This window comes from Mustela nivalis (assembly GCF_964662115.1).
Source record: "Mustela nivalis genome assembly, chromosome: 2".
Lineage (NCBI taxonomy): Eukaryota > Metazoa > Chordata > Mammalia > Carnivora > Mustelidae > Mustela > Mustela nivalis.
This window is the reverse complement of record NC_139021.1, coordinates 172,947,840-172,971,560: the sequence shown is the minus strand read 5'-3', so window position 1 is coordinate 172,971,560 and position 23,721 is coordinate 172,947,840. Positions and strand designations below refer to the sequence as shown.

The 23,721-nt window shown below is 47.7% G+C and overlaps 1 protein-coding gene across 8 annotated transcripts in view; it reads left to right on the top strand.

Moving 5' to 3' along the window:
- GFRA1 (GDNF family receptor alpha 1) overlaps positions 1-23,721 on the top strand; it is a 204,816-nt gene that overhangs the window by 158,430 nt on the left and 22,665 nt on the right. For all 8 annotated transcript variants that reach the window (XM_082721497.1, XM_082721502.1, XM_082721504.1 and 5 more), the window contains 3 exons: positions 11,951-12,060; positions 14,771-14,905; positions 18,698-18,879. In XM_082721497.1, the coding sequence (XP_082577623.1) occupies positions 11,951-12,060; positions 14,771-14,905; positions 18,698-18,879 (427 nt within the window). The remainder of the gene's footprint in view (positions 1-11,950; positions 12,061-14,770; positions 14,906-18,697; positions 18,880-23,721) is intronic.

Here is a 23,721-nt window from a genome sequence, read left to right as displayed (position 1 = left end):
GTTCCAACCCACAGGGGAGAGCGCCCCTCCAGGGAGCTAGAGTAAGTGTTCCTTGTCCACGTGGGGCAGGGGGTGACCCAGCCGAAGCCGTTTCCATGCGGGGTCTGGCCCTCCCTGGCTGAGGCTCCTGATAATCTACTAGGTAATACCTGCTCTTCCATGTGACGGAGGAGAGACACCTGCTCCATTCCCTGCCTCGCAGGACTTGGGCTTGTGGGGGAGGAGAGAGAAAGAGCCAGCGCTGGAACACCTTGAGTGTAGTCACAGTAACATTCGTATCCAGCCCTTTTCTGTGCCAGGCAGTGGGTCCTGGACCTCAGTCCTCCCCATATGGGAGGATGCAGAGATGAAACACAGCAGCAGGGACCATGGAGCTTTGAACCTGTGGTCTGACTTCAGGACTTCTGGCTTTTCAAACCATGATGCCCCACACTCACAAGCTCTGGGAAGGGACCACACATGTGTCTCCTCTTCCAGGAAGGCGCCAGGGAGATGGCCCCAGCCTAGCCAGCTCCTGCCAGATGCCTTCTGTCTCTGGCCTCAAGAGTGTTCTCTGCAGTCCAGAGAGGCCTTGTTGGGGAGGCTGCTGACTTCTCCCCGCGGCCTGTCTTACACCCCGCACTTCTTGACTTCAGTAGCACCCTCCGGGGGGAGTGTATACACCGCCAGGGGTGGGGAAAGGGTGCTCAGTGGGGGAAGTCTTGGGCTGAGGGACTTGTTCACGGAGCTGTATCATGGGATTGCATTCAGCCTTACTGAGCGGTAACAACAGATATTACTTTTTTATGTTTTTAAACTGCAAACACTATTAAACTGAAAGGATGCCCACTCATTCTGTCATTACACTTTATTGGACCCGGTAAATATCACTTACATCCACTTAAATCAGATTTCAGCTTCTCAAGCACACAATTCTTGTCAAAATGGCGTCAAAAGCCCAAGACTAAAATTTTTTTTTTTTTAATTGAGCGTTCATTTTCCTATCCGTGTTGTGGGGGTGAGTAGGAACTGGAGAACCTATGGTTTTTTTTTTTTTTGAAAATTTGGCTCTAACTCTTAACCAGCTCCATGACTTCGGCTGGATGTTGACCTTTCTGGACCCCAGTGTCCTCCACTGTAAAGGAGGGCTAACCCCAGTGATCAGGCTCTTGTGTGTTCATTGACACGGGCTTAGAAAACATTGCCCACAGAGACTGGCTCTAAGGACACGCAGTTGGGGGAGGCTCCCAGGAGAGCCCTGAGTGCACTGTGAGTGGGTTATAGGAAGGCCGGAGCTCACCTGGTTGGGTAGACTGGTTGAGGGGACGGTGTCCTAGAAAATGGCTGATGGGAACCATAGAAACCAGCTCTTCAGCCCTAAACAATAAAGGGGAAAATGTTTTAAATTCAGCAGAGAGTGTTAGGGAAAATGTGGAAAATGGGGCTGAGATGTGGGGGAGGGGCTGCTGTTGACAAGAGGACATTCAGTGTGAGAAGGGATTACCGAGGAGAGTTTTGGATATTCTGGAAAAGGGGGCGTTACCTGATGGCAACGGAATAAGTGATTTATTCTTTTGACGTGTAACACCACAATTCCCTGTCTCCTGAGCATTGGCCCATCCGGAAAGGAAGATATTAGGGACTAGTTGTTTGCTGAGCTCAAAGTCTCTGTTGACCTTAAAACAACTTGCCTGGAAGAAAAACGACCTAGTGTATATTTACTATTGAACATAATTTTCCTTAGGAAGTCTGCAACCCTATTAAAGATTAATAGGGAATCTTATTTTCATATGTTTCTGCTTAAAGTCTATTTGTGCAAGTGTAGGCTGTTAGCCATTCAGACATCCGTTGCCTTCTTCCTCCACCCCCTCCCAGGGCAGGCAGAAGCTAGGCTCTTTTAATGTGTGGAGGGTAGATTAACATTCAGCTGAGCTTGGAGATCAGGTACCACAGAGGTGTTTAGCGCTTGTCCTTTGGGGGTAAGGGCAAAGGGAGGAATTTTGCAAATTATTAAAGTCAAGAGAGCCTGTGTAATTTCAATTTTTCATCTTCTGGGAACCCCCAAAGAAGCAAGGTTTGACTGAAGGAGGCCAGGCAGCATTTGGGATAATTTCTAGAATTTACTTATGTTTCTCTAAAGTAATTAGAGTTCAGTTTCTCTGGCTCTGAGCATTACATGATGCAACGCTTCTTTCCAAGAGGTCAGACAGCACCTCCTTAAATTTATACCGGCCTGATGCCAGCCAGCTCAGTAGACTATGGACCACATCTGGGGACCACATGTAGTGACCTGTGGAATTGCCCTGAACTGTTTCTGAGTGTGATTCCATTGGCCTATACAACACATTCCTCTGCTAGAAGATGCAGAGGACTCACAGAAGACGTCACTCTTTGGTGATAACAGTAGGATTAAGCATGATGTTATTTGAGCACATATAGACTTTAGACATGTAGATTAGTGATCTCAGGATGAAGCATTTCATACACCAAATTATTAGCAGCAGAATTTGAAGAAAAAGATTACTGTGACTGTCTCTACCCTAAGGCTTCATAGAGGTCTCCAGGGCAGTGTGGGCATCCTGGGCTGGTCCCGAGCAAAACAGAAGACACCACACTGACGAATCCTATCCTCCTCCAGGAAACTGGAGGTCATACACAGGGGCTAGGTGCCTGGCACGCTCATCTTCCAGGACTGCTGTGAAGGCGTTACTGTCATTCAACTGGAGTAATCAAGCTCCAGAGAAGTTAAAGTATTCACCCCAAATGCCATGTTTAGCAAGTGGTTGAATTCAAACTAAAGACCTGGTCCATTTTCAAATTCTGTATTCAAAACCTCTACTCTACACTGACTTTTAGAAGAGTGTTTGTTTTCTGTGCTCTTATAGCAGGTTGCCACAAACATGATAACTTTAACACAAATTGATTCTCTTACGTTTCTAGACATTGGAAGCTATACACAAGTCTTGTGGGGCCGAAATCCAAGCGCCCGCAAGACTGAGTTCCTTTTGGAGGCTCTAGGGACAAATCCATTACCTTGACTTTTGCCCACATGCATTCTTTGTCTCATGGCCCCGTCTTCGAAATCAGTAAAGGCTGGTCCAGTCTTTTGCACATGGCGTCTGACCTCCTCATCTGCCTTCGTCTTATACTTTTAAAGACCTTGTGATTATGTTGAGCCCACCTGGTGATCCAGAAGAATCTGCTCACCTGAAGACCTAAAACCATAAGCACATATTCCAAGGCCCTTTTCATCACAGGGCCAGGTAACATGTTCACACCGTGGTTCCAGGATTAGAGTATAGACATCTTCTGTCTACCGTAGTTTATCATGAATTGCAGAACAGATTAGTCCCCTACTACTACGGTAGTATATCATGAACTGCAGAACAGATTAGTCCCCGGTCATTGCTAGAAATCACAGAGCCAAGTATGTAACTTTCATCCAGCCGAGGGTATGTGTGCATTTTGTAGTGATAGTACTACTCCCTCTGTCTGATTTTTCAGTGGCCCCAAAGACCTTCACTCCGTTTACATTTATCTGTTGCATCAAAGAAAGCTACATCTGAAGGCATCTTGAAATTCTTTCTAAAGTGAGAGTGGGCATAAATAATTCAGTAAAACCATGGAGGGTGACCTTTGCTGCCCCAGGGGTGCCTGAGCAGTTAGTTGACTTGGGGCTTCTCAGGTTCCCGGGTTGAATGTAGGGCAACTGCTATAATTCACTCCTGAAGATGGAGGGGCCTGCAGAGTTTCACGAAGTAAATTCCTCCTATGTTGGTCTAGAGTTTTAAGGAGTGGCTGTACTGATGAAGATTGGTTGAGCGTCTAGATTTCTGTTTCTTCTTGTGGCCCAAAGCCACAACACTGATGACTAATACTTGTGCAGAAATATGAAAGACTGATTGGATAAGATGGACTCTCAAAGAGTTTTGGCTGATTTGTCACAGACCGTTAGTAGATATCTGAATGTTTTATGATAATTTAATCATCCAGAAAACCTCAAATTTCTCTTTTCCTTCCATTGCTTCTCATAAAAACAAGCACTGTCCAAGTGGAGTTTTGTGCACTGGAGGACATCTCTTAGCGTGGATAATACAGAACAACTTTATTTGCCTTGGCCGTGTAGCCAGTGTAGGACTGTTGGCAGGGTCTTTGTGCCCGAGGGGGACTTACAGTCTGCTTACACTATGACCATCCGTGAGTCCATGGAGGGATTGGAGAGGGGGGTTGAAGGGAGGAGTTCTGGCCTGAGGGCAGCTCTGGGACATCCGACCCAAGGCTGTCAAGAGCCCCTTCACTGTTGGAATGGATTCCCTTGCCAACTGCCATAGCTTGCTTTTCAGATTTTCCACGTAGAGATTAGCTGTCAAACCCTGTCAGCCCCTCCGCAGCTGCTGATTGACAGCTGTCAGTGCTTGTGCAAGGTGGCTTCATGAGGGATGCCGAGATCGATCAGATGCCGACCTGGACGCCCTTCAGGGGGCTGCCGCTGTTTCACGTCCTCAGAAAGGCTAAGGAAACACAGCATCTCTGCCCTGCGGCGTGCTTGCCCGGAACCCTCACCCTGGAGAGAACCCCCAAGCAGGACACAGGGACTAAAGCCCTGGGTGACACCTGCACTTCCCGAAGTCCTTCCTTGGAAGGGCTTTGTCACCACACCAGGGGTCGAGCCCTGAAGGTGGTGATCATAGCCTCCTGTGACCCACATGCTGGGCCAAGAGGTACCAAGGAGCTGGACGAGCAGCTCCTTGTGATCAGGCTTCCCCAGGGCAAGTGAGGACAGCGGCGTGTATTAAATGGGCTGTAGCCTCCCAAGTATCATGATGAAGCTGAGCAGGGCTTTGGGAGGAACAGGGCAAACCTCTTCTTGGCTGCGAGGGCTGTATTGTGCCAGGAAACAGAGATGTTAGGCAAAGTTTCTTGGACTTAACAGTACTTTCCCGAAAATAGGGGGTCATAGTTTGGCTGTCAATGAGACGTCCATTAACTGGTTGGGCTTTAATCATCCCACCAGGGTGGAAACCCACATTAGGGGGCTGAGAAACTCAATGTGCGCAGAGCTGTGGGTATGTGTGTCTGGGGGTGTGAACCTGCCCCAGAATTGCCCCAGGGAAGCCACACTCTCTCACGGGCCTGGGGAAGACCCTGGCTTTCTAAAGGGCAAGCTGTGCATCCCCCCAGCTCTGCAAACTGTGCCCCAGAGAACATGCTGGGCTTTGACACCCCCACTCCCGCCGGAAGCTCACATGCACCCACAAAGTGGGGAACAGCAAGGCAAGAAAACACCTCTGCAGAATGTCTTGAATATAGGCTCTGATCTGCGAGACGATGCTTTCCAGATGTGCTCTCGGTAGGCTGCCGGGGAAGAAGGGCTAAGGTAATTTTCTAAAAACGGAACGAGAAAAATCTGTTTTGTGTCACCGTACCAGAAAATCACCATTCTAGAACTCTTGCTTTGTCATCCCGGTGCTAATATTAGCAGCATGTTTTTCAAATTATTTTTATTCTGCATAAGAGATTAGCAGTATTAACAAACTCACTGATACTTAGTCATTTAAAAAATATGTCTTTCCCCCTAAGTCCCAGGGGGAAAAGTAGCTTTTTCTTAAAAGTGCCTTTATTCTATGAGCTCATATGACTGAGCGGTATTAAGTAACACCACAGGATTCCTGGCTTCAGGCTTCTGAAATTTGTTTTGGTCAGAGTCATTCCACTGACGTAGCCTCCGTGTGTGATACAAGAGGCCGGCGGAAGGTAGACTAAGAGGCATGTCCCCCTGTGTTGAACTTGCTGTGGGTCTGGGCTACAAGGGCTTCAGGTTGAAATGGACCAGAAATTGGGGAGAAAAAAAAAAAAAAAAGAAGGGCTAGGAGATGAAAATGTATTGGATAATGTGTATTCTGGATCCTGGGTGAGGAGCTTTATAGAACTTTCCATGAGTTCTCACAGCAGCCACGTAAAGCGACTGTGGATGGCATTCGCCCCATTTTCCAGGTGAAGAAATGGAGTTGGAGAAGTGATCTAGTTTGCTAAGGTGTGAGAAGATGAAAGGTAGAGCTGGGGCTAGAGACAGGTGCGTGTCCCTCTTGGGCCTGGCGTGCTTTGTTTCCTCGGACTTTGGTTTCCTCTAATTAAGAAAACCTTTCCAGACTACATGGCTTGCTTTGAAAACTGAGACTTGAAAGCCCTGATGGTCCCGCTGTGGTCAGAGACAAATGCTAGTCATTTCTTACCCAAGCGGGTGAATAAAGGGATCCCTTCCCAAGGTTCCGGGTTTGGACCAGTCAGTCAAGCTCTGCAGTCCTCAATGGACCCCAGCGGTGGCCCCAGAGCCCCTCAGTAAAGGGAAGCCTAATGCATCGATAGACTCGTCAGGCTCAGATTCAGGGTCCTGGATGCATCCATGACCTTTGCTGGTCTCCCGCATGCCATTCAGAGCGCTCATGGAGGCTAGAGTACAACATTAGGCTCTGAAGAACAGTCTGGTCAAATGAAGAACAGTCTGGCCAATCCCCTCTGCATTTTCCCCTTCTAGGGCTGACACCTGCCATCTGCCGCCACCCACCGTGTGACTCAAGGCAGGAGCTAAACCTTTTGGCCTTGGGTTTTCTTACCTGGGAGAGGAAGGGGGTCCACTGGAAAAATCTGGATCTCTGATGCCTCGATGCGAAATCATGTGTCATAGCAAAGTAAACTCATGGGTGAGAACAATAATAATGCTTTGAAAACAAGTACTCTTTTTTCCCAAGTATCTTCAAGCAGCCCTAGATTTTATCGCTGAAGTGGAAGAGAAATCCAAGAGCTAAGAAGTCAGCAATGAATGTGGGAGTTCTGGGGAGTTCGGGTCAAGAGGCTGGATCTCACTCAGGACCTCACAATTCCTGGTCCAGAGCTCATTTCCGTGAACCACACGGCTTATGTCCAAGTGTGAGATTCATCCTGAAAAAAAAAAAAACCACATTTAAAAGAATAGGATGATCCAGGAGGAGTTAAAGTGAGCATTACTAGTATGTTGGATTTTTTTTTAACTCTTTGCTATAACACTATTTTCCTAAAAATATTACAGAAAAAGTAGGTAAATGACTCCCCCACCCACTGTCAAAAGACCATCTGCTGTTTGAGAAGACTCTCCTAGATTTTATCATTAGAATCGTTTTTCTATTTCCCGTTAGCAGCAGCATGCTGCCCTTAGTGTGATACGTTCTGCATAAACCACTGTTTTTCTCTTCTGCCGGTTTCCTGAGGCTACCTTGGCATTTACGGTGTTTTCCTCCTTTCTAAGGGTGGGAATTTTCTCTTTCGGAGGGAGACACATTTCTACATTAGTGCCTATTCATTTCCTTTTCATTTTCTTAGAGAAAATCAGGTTCATCACCGCTTGTAGTCATGGAGATTTCATGTCTCCAGAAGAGATCCAATTGTGGAATTTCTTTGTTAATCCCACACTGGACGTTTAAGCTTTTGTGTTTGGATCAGTGCAGCCCAGGCAGGGGAGCAACCACAACAGGCTACAATGAGACTCTTTAACCCAAGGCGGGCAGGGCAAGTGTGTGCAGCCTTGGACGCTGGGGACCAGGGCATAGCAGGTGCTCAGGCCTTGGTTGGTGACTGGGCAGGTGAAGATCTTAAGCTCGAACCTGCAAGGCACTTGCCTCCCACGGTGCAGTGAACTCTGTATAGCCTCATCTTCCTTGAACTCTGTATAGCCTCATCTTCCGCAGCCCCACCCTGTGCCGAGCTGCCTATGCCTCGATTCTGCCCCTCCTTTCGACAGTCTTGACTTCCGTTCTAGTAAAACCTGCCTCCGGTGCATCCTTCTTTCTTCCTCTCCTTCAGGCCTCCAGGTCTCCCCGCTGGCTCCCCACTGGCTGCAGTCTCCTAAGCAGCAATGTCTCCCACTGGCCAGTGTCTTGCCTCCCCATTGTGGGCAGTGAGGGCATGGGATACGTCTCAAGCAAATCTTTGCTGAGCGGCTGAGAGATCCAAAAGTCCTCCCAACATGCAAATCTGATCATGTTACTCCTTTGTTTAAAAACCTTCAGTAGGGGTGCTTGGGTGGCTCGGGTGGCTCGGTCGGTCAAGCGTCTGCCTTAGGCTCGGATCATGATCACAGGGTCCTGCGATGGAGTCCTGCGTCAGGCCCCCTGCTCAGCACGGAGCCTGCTTCTTGCTCTCCTTCTGCCTCTTTTCCTGCTCATTTTTCCTTTCACTCTCTCTCTCAAATAAATAAATAAAATCTTAAAACATAAAATTAAATTCAAGTAAAAACCTTCAGTGGTTCCCAGTGGTTTGAGGATAAAATCCAAACTCTGAGGTCATTCAAGGCTCTTCAAGCCTTTGCCATCTCATCACCTGTCATTCACCATTTGCCTCCCGTGGCTTGGCCGTCCCACGGGGACAGCTAACAATGTTCCGGGTGATACGTGTGTTCAGTGTAGCAGTTGCGAATGATTTCCAGCTCTGTAGTCAGATTGAATGTAGTCGTGTCCCAGCTCCACCACAGAGCTCTGTGACCTGGAGGGAGTTCACTTAAACTCTCTTTGCCTCAGTTTCTTCATCTGCAAAATGGGACTGATAGTATCACCTGCTAAAGTTGGTGTATTAAACGTGTGCACACATGTCAAGCTCTTAAATCAGTCTCTGGCACATACAGACATTCCATTATCATTACCCCGGGTGTTGTATGAACTTACTGACTCTATCCTGTGCTGCCTCCTTCTGCCTGAGATACCCCCTCCGCCTCTGCCTGATGGACCCGAGCCATCCTCTGACTCCCAGGCTCTCTGGAACAAACATCTCTAGCCAAGGAGTGTTAAAAGCTTAAGTCGTGGGCTTATAGCCTGGTTCTGCTACTAAAGCTGTGGTTTCCTCCTTTGTGAAATTCAGATAAGAAAATAATTGCCTCTACCTTATTAAGAGTTCTCAGGGAAAAATATAAAGACATACCTAGCATATGATAAATACTTCATTCATGTTAGATATTATTTTATTAGCAGCCTTTCTGCCTTTCTACAATAATACTGCCTCGTCACAGTAGTAGTGTAATCTGTTTCCTTGTTTGTCTTGGTGGGTGATTCGAGTTCAGAGACAGAACTTCCTGCCTCTCAGGCACTTGACACATCATTCAGGCCATGGAACTATGGAACTGACAAGGACTCAGTGGCTTTAAGGATACATGTAACCATCTGTTACCATTTTCATATGTTCCTTTAAGAGATTTCCCAGGACCATGTCCAAAGGAGAAGATGTTAGGAAGGAAGGGTCTTTGAGAGGCCCTAAGGACTGGAGATTAAATGGTCCTATACCATTTTATTTGGCCCAAAGATGACTGGAAATAAAGGGGAAGTCAGACTGGATGGGCTGGGACTTCACTCCCAAGGCATGAAACAGGCTTTATCAGTAGGACTAAATACCTCCTGCTGGTCTTCAAACAGGGTCGTGCCAATACATGCTAAGTAGCTGGTTATCCAAGAACGACACAGAGCCCTGATGTGGCGGGTGTTTGCCCATCACCGCGGTGAAAATACTCCCTTCGAGGTTACTCTCAGAACACCACTGTGATGTTAACCGACTGGCAAGGACGGACCAGTCATCCAAGCATGGGCTACCTCCAGCACAGCATTGTGTAAACCTCAGTTTTTCTATCTATAAAATGTGAGTCCTCTGAAGTTACAGTCCTGTCTCCAAGTAGAAATGTTGGTGGGTCGAATGAGAGAGAAAAAAAAACAACAGGCAAATGTTGGTGTTTGGGCAACACTACTTGGGCTCATCATCATCTTGAAACTCTGTCTGTCCACTAGCCGTGCGCATCTTAGGACCGGGATCTGTGCTGACAGTCTTCTGTCACAAACCAGCCTGTCCGGGCTTCTGCTCAGAGCCATGTATCTGGTTTTATCCTCCCAATCAGGGTTCTACTCTGTGCAGCAGACTGACTCAATTAGCCTTTCATTTCAGAGTCCAATTGTGAGTCAATTCTGAGGTTGTTAAGCAAAATGAGTCTGGTGGCATTAGCCTCGCGCTGAAGGATAGTAATCCGCATCGCGGTGCCGTTCAGTTAAAAGTCTGCTTGAGAGACTATGAGAAACAGGGACTCGGAGACAAAGCGACCTTTTGTCCATCTCTGGGGGACAGGCTGGGAGTGCAGGGCTGCCAGGTCAGAGAGCTGCTCAGGTTGTGGGCAGCACTGGAAGCCCAGCTGCCTGAACCACAGTTGGCCTCTGCAAAGTTAGAAGCCCGGCAGCACCAGATCATTAACTTTCATGACCGGGAAAATTCTTCTGAAATTAACACTCAGTCCAAGCTGGATGCCATTGGAGTCAGTTGAGTAAGCCCGGGCCACCTTTAGGGACTTCCTCGGAAACATGAATCCTCTAACCAGGCTACAGAAAATGGCCAGGTTTTATGCCCTCCAGTGTGTTCAATTAGAGTCAGAAAACACCAACGAGGCTTAGATGGTTGGGAGATCCAGGCACGCAGACGGGCTCACACTCAAGTCTCATTTGGAGGATTTTGCCAAGACCCTTAGCTTCAGCACATGGCCCTGCTTGGGAAGCGGGATGTGGGGGCCTCTCTGAGGACTTCCAGGTGCTGTGCAAAGAAAATAAAGCTTTGCTGTAGCACCTGCCCTGGGGATTGACAGGGATGGCACCAGGCACACATGGACGGGGCCCAGATGGGCGCAGCTCGGGAGGCTCAGATACCCCTGCTTAAAAGGGTTTGAGGAGAGAGCAGACCCTCACAGACACCCTGCAGCCTTTGCAGTGTGCTATGAACTCAGACAACTTCATTGGGCCTCTTAACTCCCCGCGAGCTACGATTGTAGTAAAGGGACACATCATGGGCTTCCTGCAGACCTTTTACAAACCCCTGTGAGCTCCATACACACTACCTGGCTCTGCCCCGCCACGCAAGCTCGCACATAACCCAAGTTATGCTAAGTAAAGACAGTTTTTTGGGTGGAAGGAGGGAAAAACAGCACTATGTATGTTGTCTGCCAATTTGGGTATGCTGAAGAGAAAAGAGCCGAGACAACCATCCATTGTCTCCCATAATTGCCGGATAATTTAAATTCTCTTGAAGTCCATTGTGTTCTTCGCTCAGAAGCAGAGCTGTTGTCTGCTGAGATGACCTCGGCAGTGGCCCCGCTCTCATTCAGGATCTCTCCAACAATATGCTCTTCAGACTGAAAAACAGCCATTTGGCCACAAAGAGCCTTCTGCCTCCCCAGACCAGCGTGTCTGTGGCCCTTCTTCATCTCTGGGGCTCTGCAGTTTTGCCACCACTCATGGCTTCCCAGTGGACTGCGCTGGCCCCTGGGCAGCTTCCCAGCTGTGGACAGGTGCAGCAATGGTTAGCGGCCCCTCCAGGTACCTCCTCCCCCAGAAGGCCCCATCACACAGTGAAACAGTGCCTCAAGTGAGCATCGCCTGTCCCTCCTTCGGTTCTGGAGCAGTGAGCCCCTCCTCAGTGTCACTTGGCAGGAATCAATCCCTGTCCCCTGGGCTGGGGAGTGAGAGATAACTTACAAGACAAATACACGTATTTTTAAAGCCAGCAGGAATTACGGGAGCAGATGGGCTGTAGGATCCTATTTGGATGCCAGGGACATGTTTCTGTATAAAGTAAATATTTTCCCAGTGTAGATCTCTGGTGAGTGTGTAGAGAAGCATATTTCCTAAAGATGCAAATAAGTCTGTCAGAAATAAATATTGAATGGAAACTTCAAAGCATCTAGATTTCTCCAGCTACAGGCCCTGAAGACTTCTCTGCAAATAAGCAGACACACAGGTGGGCAGAGGGCTGGGGAAGGAGGGGACGGTTGGGTGGGGGAGTCGGGTAAGAGGGGGTGCTCCCATCCTAAGAGCTTTTCTTTTGGTGCGGAAAAAGGCGTATTGACGAAGGAACAAAGAAAAGTTGGTCCAGAAGTTTAGGGTATTTCGAAACACACAGCTTCCCTTTCTCCCCATTACAGATCTCGCCTTGCGGATTTTTTTACCAACTGCCAACCCGAGTCGAGGTCCGCCAGCAGCTGTCTGAAGGAAAACTATGCCGACTGCCTCCTCGCGTACTCAGGGCTTATCGGTAAGATGGGGGAGAAGCGGAACGGGAGGGAAGTCTGGTTTACAGATGCTCACGGACTCTTCCCATTGTAGCCTGCCACTGTCTGCGAGAGGAAAAATCGCAGTAACCTTTATGCTGGGGTTTTGACATGAAGCCCTCTAGGACTTACCTGCAGAAAAAAGAAACCTGGGGGTCACGGCTGTGCCAAGGCAAGGCAGGAAGCAAGGAATCTCCCAGTGCAGGAAGACTGTGGTGTGAGCACCTGAGAAGTATCTTGGGGGGCGGGGAACCAACCACACAGAACAACAGGAAAGGAAAAAATATATAACATGGCCATGGAAGAGGGGAGTAAGTCCCCTGAGCTCATTGAATTAGGGGACTTGGAAGTCATTCCGTCCGGGGGAAATAAAAAAGGCTGCTCCCCAGAAATGGAAATAAAACCCCTAACCACTGGGGCCCTTCTTGCCATTGATATTTTTGGTAATTCAGCTCCTGATGTGCAGGGAGTGAGGTGGCCTAGGATGTTTCCAGGAGAACAGACCTAGCAGAAACAGTGTTTTCTGCCTCTCCAGAAGGGAAGCGGGGTCTTGGCATTCGGGGCAACAGTGCGGTTAGGGTCCCAGTGAGTTAGAAGGTCAGAAGTGAGGCAGATTTGTGTCCATGGCTAAAAGGGGGCAGGCAGGCAGAGAGGCAGGTGTTCCGGGGCCTGGAGCCTGAAGAAGCCCCGATGGCAGGGTTCCGTCACGACTGACATTTGAGGACAAACGTGTAGTGAAGGCTGTGGAGGGATGAGGGAAATCACACTTGTCAGGAGCGTGATGGCTCAGCCACGGCGACTGCACAAGTCACCGGGCAGGAAGAACTTCCCACCAAGAATGACAGCACAGACTCAATTTTTTTTTTTTTTTTTTTTAATCACCAGAGTGGCTTAAAACTGGAAAGAGCTTTCGGGAAAATCAATGATGGTATTTAATGGGGGGATATTCCAGGTGCCTGCGCATTCATCCCCATGTTTTTTTTTTTTTTTTTTTTTTAAAGAATACCTGTGTTCTCTTGGCCAAGACCTTTCCCCAGTGCTGTTTACCATTTTTGTGGCTATGTCCCAACGAGTGTAACTTCCTTGAGTCAATACCCCAAATTTGCATTCGCTCTTTCCTTTTCTTAAGTAAGTTGATCTCTGCGAGGGGTTACTTATCAACTATGGAATTACAGGTGTGAGCAACAATGGAAATAATTAAGCCGTGCTCATTTTAAAAAGTTAAAAATATAAATATAGAGAAACCCAAAGGAGACAGCTGGAAGGATCTACAACTCCACTCCCAGATAGAATCCCTATGAATATCTCAATCCATATTCTTCCAGGCATGTGTGTTCATTAAATCCTCCATGAGTAGCCAAGGCACAGGGCTGCCAGGCATTTCTGGCTTGGAAGCCATCGCATGGCCAGGATGATGAAAGACTCATCATATAATGGAATGAAATGGTTGAAGCAATGCATTTTACAGACCAAAATCTATTTCCCTCTTAGGTCTGGATCTTTCCCTCCGCACCGGTCATTGGGTTCTGGTGTCTTTCAGGACAAAGCTTGTGCCTGCTTCTTCCATATGTCAGGGACCCATCATGGTGTCCGGCATTCACTGGCTACTTAGTAGACACATTTTAACCTCTGGACTCAGGGTTTGGGGTACCTTCTCCTTTCTCGTCCAAATTAAGTGCTTACTCTCTGTTGTGGGTCAAAGTTCCCATCCCAAGGTATAACAGGAGATAATGGTGTTTGAATTGGTAAGGAATGTAGGGTAAAAAAGACGTATCTTTGACTTAGAAGAGCTTACAAAGAATTTTTGTTTTCTGTAATGAACAAAATATATCCTGTGACTCACTGACCACTATTACTTTTATGTCCACAAAATACAGAAAAACAGAAGGCTTCTTGGCATGACTAGGCATCGCCTGGTGCGAACCACCCAGAAGAAGACATTTGGGTTGTATTAAGTATAAATGCTTTGCTTATTTGCGCCAGCACAGAGCTCATCAGAAAAACCATGAGCATAGGAAGATGTAGGCAAGAGAGACCACCCAGCATTTCTCTGAGGGCTTTTGAGGACTTCTGAGACAATACTCTAGAAGCCATCAGCTTAGAGGATTTCCAGTTTAGTTCCAATTCCTTCACAACTTGGAAGACTTTATTTAAAGCAGTTGAGTGTCTGGTGAGCAGAGGCCTCATTATATATGTTCCGGATGTCAGGGAACCCAAAAGATAGCTTCGAAGCTCCTCTGTGTTCCTTTGAAGAAGCCATTTGCTTCTGAGGGAAGTGGATGCAAAGTCCTAAAAGGATTTTTTAAGATACGTGAAACCAGTTCTATCTATTTATGGAGATTAATGACATTTTCAAGAAAATGCAAGGGATTTGGGAACTCATGCATTCAAAGTTAATTCTCTCCTGCTCCATAACATCCATACCATTTGGGCAGGAAAAAAAAAAAAACAACACCCTAAGTGCAGCTCAAGGAGTTCTGTTAAAATTTTTTAAGTAAATGTGTAAATTATTTTATGTGCTCAAGATAAATTACCAAGAAAACGCACTGCTTCACATAATTTCCCACTCAGCCAACACAACGTTTGTAATTATCCGTGATGTGTCCGTGTCAGAGGAACATTTGTCTCTCCTTAGGCTAGAGTAAATTCTGTACAATCACATAAGAACAAGGTGCCTTGTTTCTACTTTCTTAGGTACAGTCATGACCCCCAACTACATAGACTCCAGCAGCCTCAGCGTGGCCCCGTGGTGTGACTGCAGCAACAGTGGGAACGATATAGAAGAGTGCCTGAAATTTTTGAACTTCTTCAAGGACAATACTTGTCTCAGTGAGTTTAAAAAAAAGGGGGGGGGGCAAACACACAAACACACTTTCCTCTCTGTGTTCAAGCTATACCTTTGCATTTCTTGTGCCTGCCTTCTTCTCTCTCTCTCTCTCTCTCTCTCCCCTCTCTTTTTTCCGGCTCGCTGATGGTGAATTCAGCCTCTCCTGGCCATACTACACAAGGCAGCAGGGAACAGAGCGAGTGGGTGCTGCCAAGTCTGTGAATCCAAAGGCCTAAGAGAGCAAAGGATTCGAACAACAGAGGGTGTATCCTGTCAGATAGAACCCTTCTACCCACAGATCAAATTCTGATGTTGGCCACCAGCATGAAGTCTGTTCCAAAGGTTCTTAAAACCTGGGTCTAATATGCGGTGTGAGAAGCTCAGACAAATTAGGTGGGGGTAAGCCTCCGAGGGCTTGCTGAGAAAAATTAGAGCGTTCACATCAATAGCCCCCTGGATGTTCAGGGTTGGCTCAGAGGAGAAGTCACAGTTCTTGAGTGGGATAAGCTGGCGGTGCAGGCGGGAGCCTCGGGATGTCCGTTATCTCGGGAGACAGAGATGAGCACCCGGGAGCTGGGGGGGCGGTGGGAAGCTTGCTCCTGCTTGGAAATAGTATTGGCTGTTACTGCCACTTTCTTCAGGCAATATGGAAACCTGTTTCCCAAAGGGAGAGGGAGAGCGAGAGGCATGCAGGTGTGAACAATGGGCAGGCATCAGACCGTGCAGAGCCTCCCTTCTGTCTGTGGAGATGCGCATCGTTTGAGGGGACGATCCAGCGGACATGCTTGAGGACCTGCTCTCCTTTGGTGGCAGCTGCCGTTAGTGTACTGGGGGCCTTCAACTCACTCCACAGGGAGTGCGATAGATACATGGTCTCCTTGACTGTTTTCTGCACAAGAGTGCGAGGAGGTGTAGGTAGGAGCTTCTCCATTTCACAGGTGAGTCGACAGCTGTTACTCACATGGGTCCTCCAGGCCACAGTTGGATCTGAAGCTCGAGTTCCTCCTTCTGCAGCCCCTGTGCCCCGAGGCTTTTGTGTCATGCCTCATATCAAAGGGCCCATTGGTTGAGAACATATGGCGGAACACCGGGGACCAAGTGGGACTTCCTGGTGAGAGATGTGGAGCCAGCTTCTAGGAATTAAGGTTCAGCCACCCCTCTGAGAGCCATGAACACTCTCCATGATGGTCTGCTGTCTGGTGACTGACGGCCGGAGAATTAGCTAACAATTTACCATGTGTACACGGAAAAGCTTTTAAGTGTTACTTATTCTCAAACCTCTTTATCGCTTCCTTTGTTGAGAAGACAGATCTAAATGATTTGCTTACTAGGTGCTTCAGTCATGTGGCTGTAACCAAATGCTTTAATCATCTTAAAACTAACACAAGCTTCTGGACACCTAAGGGAAATGGAAAACCACAAAACTAGTGGGAAGTATGGAGACATTTGCTGAGATATTGGGGGTACCCTCAAACTGAACCTCGGCTCTCCAGTTTGGTCTTGACTTAAAAAAAGAAAAGCATATATATATATATATATATATATATATATATATATATATATATATATCCTCCTTTTCCACATTCTTTTGGCAGAATGCAAGTTTTAATGAAGATAAAGCAATGACAGTATAGGTCAGTGTGAGAAAAGATTGTAGTCACACTGCCTAGAAAACCGCTCCCTCATGGAGAAATTAAAGGTGTCTCTGCTTAATAATATTTTGGGGAAGGGGAGACTGGTCTGGTCTCGTTTTGCTGATGACGTCTCAATAAAAATAAATACATTTGGTCTTCAACAGGGACCAAAGCCAGCCAGAATTTTTCACAGTCATCCCATTTAGACTTGGATGAGAAGGGGCACAGCCCACCAAAGACACAGGGCCGTCAATTCACATCCTGCAAAAGGCTGTAGAGTAGAAGGCATTAAAATTTGTAGGTTCCAACCCGAATGTCACAACCCTGTTCTGCCGCCTTCAGATTAACCAGATCTCTCCCAGATTCCTCTATCACGAACACAGCTTTAACCGATTGTTTATTTCTGGTTCTTGGGGGGAAACGCAGTTATTTTTAAGCCAAAGTGGATGGCCAGGGTGAGGGGAAGAGAGAAGAATGAGTCGGAGATGGAGGTAGGCTCAGAGTTCCACTCACTTGGGTCTTTCTCCAGACGCCTCCTTCACCTCCCTGGACCGCGGTGTGGGAGCTATGCTTCCCCGTCACACTCTCAGCCCCCGCTTCATTTCCTCCAGGCGTTTCTCAGCACCGAATGGATTCTCTATCTCACTTAATACCCTCCCCAGCCAGCACGGGCTCTAGGGAGGGCAGAGGCTCTGGTCTGTTGCTGCCATCCTCCCTGTTCACTGCTGGATGCCCACGGAGCAGAGCCTGGCACGCAGTCCATGCTTCCACTGACATTCGAGTAAACAAATGAGCAAGTGCACAGACACCCCAGGAGGCAAGACCACCACAGGGGAAAAGCTCAGGTAGTGCCCATACATGGTAGGGGTTTCCTGGATCTCCGTGTCTGAACAGGAAAGAGGAAGGAGCGTTCTGCAGCTTGTGGTGGTGGTGGTTCTCGGCCATTCGGAGAAACCCGTCCCCCTGTCCCTCTTTCTCTGCATTGCACCCACCCGTTAAGCCATGTAAGACCGCTAGGAGCAAATTTATATTAATTCCAGGCTGTTTCTTACGGCCTGAAAAATGTAAAGTTTGAGAAAACAAGCTTCCAATTTGCTGAACTTAAAGGATAACAATTTTAGAACAAAATGTCACTTCTAAGAGGAAGATTAGGCTTAAATTATTCTGTCTTGTATATCGGAAGATGCCAGCTAAGAATCATATATTAACAATTTGCACATTCAGGTCTCAAATGGAGGAGTTTGATTTCTTATACAATGAATATGAAATAAAAAATTCCTAAAGCCAGGCCAAATCCCCGAGGACCTGATTAAAAACTGTTTTTAATTCATTTTGGGGAGGGGAACAACACACAACCAATTTACTCTTGCCATAAAAACAATCTAATCCCATGAAATTGTAATAAGCTTTTAAAGTTTTACATTTTAAACTTTTCATTTAAGCAGGGCTGCTCCTACCTAATTATGCAGATTTTGTTTGGAAGACTGGGAGCAGAAAGGAAAAAAATAATCTTACTTAAATTTTCACTATGTATTGATGAGATTTGGGGTAGATTTTTTTTTTTTTTCTTGTAAGGAATCTAGTTGCATCTGTACTAGTTGCATTTGGCTCATAGTAGCTGCTCAGAGCCTGTGCCGGGTGCTCTATGGTAGTGAGTCACGTCTTTGGCTGTTTGATTTTACCGCCTGCCAAATTAGCGTGGGGGTCACCAAGTTGCCTCATGATTAGGGATATGTTACTTTAAAAAAAAAAAAATCACTAACTAGTTTGCTTTTAGTATAGTATTTTAACAGAGTACAGGGATGTTCTTAGAAGATCGTGATCCCCCAAAAACAGGTTCGAGGCTGAGTTTCGAAGCACTTGACTGATGAGTATTTCAGGGCAAGGACCTTGCTCAGCCCCTGGTACATAAAAAGGAACATGATCTGTCTTGTGCTTCAAGCATACCGAAGTGTCCATGTCGGTGTTTAATGAATGAATTGATTTTTGAGTACCTGACCCGATGGCTGGCTCTCCGCGCGCGGAGGGATGGTTGGGTTTTGTTCAGGGAAGTCCAATACTGTAATCAGAATTTCTAGTGTGCCTCTCTGGCTTCATGTATCCTGTCTGTTACATTTGCTGCTTGACTTTGAAATTGGATTTCCTCCTGTTTTACTGCAGAAAATGCAATTCAAGCCTTTGGCAATGGTTCTGATGTGACCGTGTGGCAGCCAGCCCTCCCAGTTCAGACCACCACTGCCACCACCACCACAGCCTTCCGGGCCAAGAACAAGCCCCTGGGGCCAGCAGGGTCTGAGAATGAAATCCCCACTCACGTTTTACCACCTTGTGCAAATTTGCAGGTAAGAGCGGGGACCAAACTCCCGTTTGGAGCTCACTTGCGGGGGGGCTGGGGAAAGCAGGGACCAGTTTCCTGCAATGCATTTAAAGATGGATGGCTAATGAGGGAGGGCTGCTTGGGTTTGAATCTTACAAGTGCATTAAACCACGATAAATGAAGATTGCGAAGCGCCGCAGAGCGGGAGAAGGACAAACTCTGGGATTGACTCGCATTTGCTGGGAGTGTGACTTTGGTCATTGGGCCCGGAGCTGGCCTTGGTGTCTTCACCTGTAGAAGGAGGGGGCTGGGGTGATGACTCTTCAGGCCTTCTATTTGTGGAGCGGCAGAGTCAAACTGGGATCAATTTCTTTATTATGCTTATTCTGTGTCCCCCCAAAGCAGCAGCCTGTTGAAAGAGAAAGTACTCTTGGGTTGGTCACCACCAGTATCATTTAAACTTAACACAGAGAGTGTAACTCTGTCTTAAGGTAACCAGGGGCACTGTCACTAGTGAGGTGTTAATTCCAAGAGTTCCTATGGGTTCGTTCTTCCAGAAGCAGAAGAAAACGTTTTTTTCTGAAGTCAAAGGAGCTGGGTAGAGCCACCCTGCAAAGCCTCACGTGGGACTAGAGGCCAGTGAAGAGTGGCCAGGAGACTTCCTTGGGGTTAATCCAGAGCTCCCAAGGGCAGAACCACAATGGCATGTGAACAGTGGTTTCCTGCCTTTAGTCAAAGCGGAGTGTTTATTCTGCCTTTTTATTGATTTTTTTCATAATAACAACTATTCAGCTACTTACTTAGCAAGACATTACGTGTTTATATGTTTGCAAAGTCTCTTCACACACTTTAGGTCTCCGGCCGTTACCCTCCTGACGGCTGTGGGAGAGTAATAGTGTTACTGTCGGCCTCGTGCTTGCACTGGAGGGCCCCGGGGCTTGGTGAAGTAACACTTTCGCGGGAGCCCGCAGAGCTGGTGAGTCACAGCACCGGTGCTGGGAATCAGGAGACTCCCGCCGCTTTCATGGTTCTTCCTGTATTTGGGGGGAAGGAGTGACCGCGCGGTGATCTCTGCTTCCTGTCGTGCTAGGGGAGGGCACAGGCGCCTAGCACTGGCTGTCATTTCATACTGGTCACTGGAGTTTATTCTCTTTTCTCCCCACTCTGCTGCCACCAAGGACCAGGCTCACCGGAAACCTTCTTTGGCCAATACCTTCTTAACTCACAATCCCTTTCGTTCCCTACAGACCCTACACCCTGGGGCAGTTCTTCTGCTTCTGATTGGCTTGCGGTCTCTCTTCCCCAATGTCTCCCTTCTTCTTGGATGTCCTGCGTGCCGCTCAGCTGACGACTGATCTCTGTCCCGTCCCCCCATGTCCCAAACCCTCAGACACACTCACACACACACTCACACGCACAGCACTAAGGGGGAAGGTGGGGAGGGGAGCCACACGGCCCAAGGTCAACCAGATGTTCTTCATGCTTCTGAAGCATTTCCTGAGCATGTCCCATGTCCAAAGCTCTGTGCGGAAACTGCTAGAAGTAGGATGCTTGGGCAGTATTACAGCCTCTAACTGCTCCCTCTTGCAGCAGAGCCCTCAGGCTTGGGGAGGGGAGGTGACTTGCACAAAGCCCCCCCCCCCCCCCCCCCCCGCCATCCTCCACCCCCAGCCAGGGAGAGGAGAGTCTGGAGCCAGGCATCGCACCACAGACACAGGATCTGTTCTTTGTCTCTGGCTGGTCCCCGGCGTCCTGCTTCCTCCTAGGCCAGCCTGCTGCTCTTACTGGGTCCGCTTTGGTTCTAGCATCTGTAAGACAAGTGGCCAGATGAGAGATAGGACCCTGGTGTACTTTGGTGATAAGACTGGGCCAGAGATGGCTCCTGACTGGTAGAAGAGGCAAGCTCTGGCCATGGCAAAAACCGGGTTCTTTTCTGCAGGTGTCTGAGCGCAGGGAGCATGGCTGTGGGGGCAGTGTTTAGCCTGTGTATCCAGCTCCTTCGGTGTTTTGGAAACTTCATGGGGATGGGCACTCAGAAACAATTCTCTCCTCAGTGAACTTATAAATAATGCGCAGGATGCAGCTTGTCAACATTTTTGGGACGTCAGACCAAACTAATAGATGACGCTTCAGAAGACTAGCCGTCATTGGAAATTCTATGAAATTAGTCTTCTCCATGAGAGAGGACTCTGTCAGCCATAAGGAGACACTCTCCCCACCTCCCTGTGCCTCTGCTACTGCCCCCCCCTAAAAAAGTGCCTGGCTTCTGCTTCCTGTGGTGCCCGCATGTCTTGGCCCCACAGTATTGTGCCTCGAACACAGCTCTGCCCAGCCACCCCTCCCTGTCAGGAGGACTCGGTGCTGCCGCAAGGTTGCCCTGGCAACGTCAGGGGACACATGAGCTCTGTTCCCGAGAAACAACGCTTTGCCTTCCCCTGTATTAGTGATAGGAAATCTGCCTCTTGAGTAGAGGGGCAAAGTAAAATTAAAGCATGATGTTTACATTGAGGCTGCTAGTTAACTTCTCTGCAGAGGGCGAAATGGCAGTGGGGGTTGACCAAGGAGTAAGGTTGCAGCCATACTTGTCTTCCCTGGGAGACACACACACACACACACACACACACACACACACATAATCCACATAAGTTGGAGCTAAATGGCATTTCATTTCTGGGGAGTCCTTCAGGGTTCTACCAGACCTCACCTTTCCTCTTAAGGGAACGGCCTGCTTGAACCCATTTTTGCACACGTGAAGCAGAGAGTGAGAGCTTGGGCTCTGCAGCCAAGCCTGTGTTCAGACCCAGGCTCTTTTCCTCACCAGCGCCCGGGCTTCTCTGAGCCTCAGCTTTCACGAAACTCAAGGGTGGTCAAGCTGCCAGCATGGGGGGAATTAAATGGGGGTAATACCTCAGGGCCTGGGGCAGAAGGAATACTCCAGAATGGTACTTTAAAAATGTCCCATGTGATGTCTGATCCCCAATCAGTTGGCCATTGGGTCTCTTGACAGCAGACAGTTGGTGTTGTGCCGGATTTACAGACATCCTTCCCTACTACACATAAGGCAACAGTCAGGGAAGGGCTAGCAACTTAACCAGAATCACACAGTAATTCTCTGGAGGGCCTGGGATTTCTGCCTAATGGCCGGTATATTTCCACCTTATTCCATGACCTTGGACAACCAACCTGGGATCTTTCTTTGAATTAGAAATGGACAGAAAGGAGGAAGTAAAAAAACAGAAAGTTATACAGTATTTGTCTTTCTGCATTTGGCTTATTTCACTTAGCATAATGCCTCCAGGTTCCTGATCTCACTTCCATGTAGTATCTGATAAGGTCAGATTTTTTTTTTAAAGATTATATCTATTTATTTGACAGAGATCACAAGCAGGCAGAGAGTCGGGGGGAAGCAGGCTCCCCGCTGAGCAGAGAACCCAGTGCGGGGCTTGATCCCAGAACCCTGGGATCATGACCTGAGCTGGAGGTAGAGGCTTAACCTACTGAGCTACCCAGGTGCCCCAAGTTCCGATTTTTAAAGCGAGGAGAATGGTGGTTACCAGAAGCTGGGCAGGAAGGTGCCGCTCAGAGGGAACAGGTTTCAGTCACGTGGATGAATGGGATCTAGAGCTCTAGTATACAACATGGTGACTACAGCTAGTAATAGTGTATCGGATACTTGGATCCTGCCAAGAGAGTACATCTTAATTGCTCCCACCCTCCCCCAAAATGGTAGCTACCTAAGTGATATGTTAATTAGCTTTACTGTGATAAACTTTTCCTCAGATACACGTGTATCAAAACATCAGGTTGTAGTCCTTAAATACATACAATTTTTATTTCTCAATGTTACCTCAGTAAAGCTTGTGACGGGGGAAGAGGATAGAAATGGCGGCAGGGCAAAGCTCCTTGTGAGGGACCATGTGCCTTGGTGCTTCCTGAAGGCAGCCATTCAAGTCATAGGGGAAGCACAAAGCTCATGCTTTAGGTTGGGGTTATTCATGCAATTCCAGGAGACAGGGAATAGGAAAAGACTGAAAGTTTGCCAGTAAAATTTTCACAGCTTGGCGATGTCTTTTGAATGACCTATCCTAACAACGATAGAAAGAATCACTAGAGGCCAGAGGATGGGGGGTGAGTGAGTGATAAGAGATGGGCCTTCACCCCGAGAACATGGTCCCTGGCACTGATTTAGGACTCTTGCTTTGGAAGAGGGCTCCCAGGAGATTCATTCTCCCTATTTGTCCTTCTTCTGCCTGGCTGGCGGTCTCCAGATAAATTACCATTTGCCAGGGGGTCCTGGAAATATCTTACAATGGCGTTTGTCGCAGCTGCGTGTGTCATTACTCAGAACAGAACTGACTTAAACCAGCTTGGGATCCATAGGTAGCAGATTTGGAGAAAGTCAACTATCTTTGGCAGCTCTAAAGTTCACTTCCCTCGAGAGGCACCCTCCTGTAATATTTTAAAATATACAATAATATGAGGAAACTCTTGGGGACTTGAATTCCTGTCTTAACATTTGAGATAGATTTCCCCTTTGGAAGGGAAGAGATAAGAATAAACATTTTCAAAAGTCGGCTTCGAAGTGTAATAATCAACAGAACTAAATGCATTTCTTGTGGGGAAATGGGTGGCCTTGGGTGTGGGGCGTATAGGACTCTTCTGTAGTTCCTGTGAAAGGCTTGCCTTTAAAAAAGGAAAGTTGATTGATTAGTATAAAATGTCATAGAAATGTCCAAGTGCTTACCCCCTGAGGTGATAAAATACCAGGTTTTGGGTAACCCGCCAAGCTCCCATGTCAGGATTAATTGGCAGTCATATTAGTAACAAGCATGACGCAGGCTGTGCTATTGTTGGAATATCCTTTTGA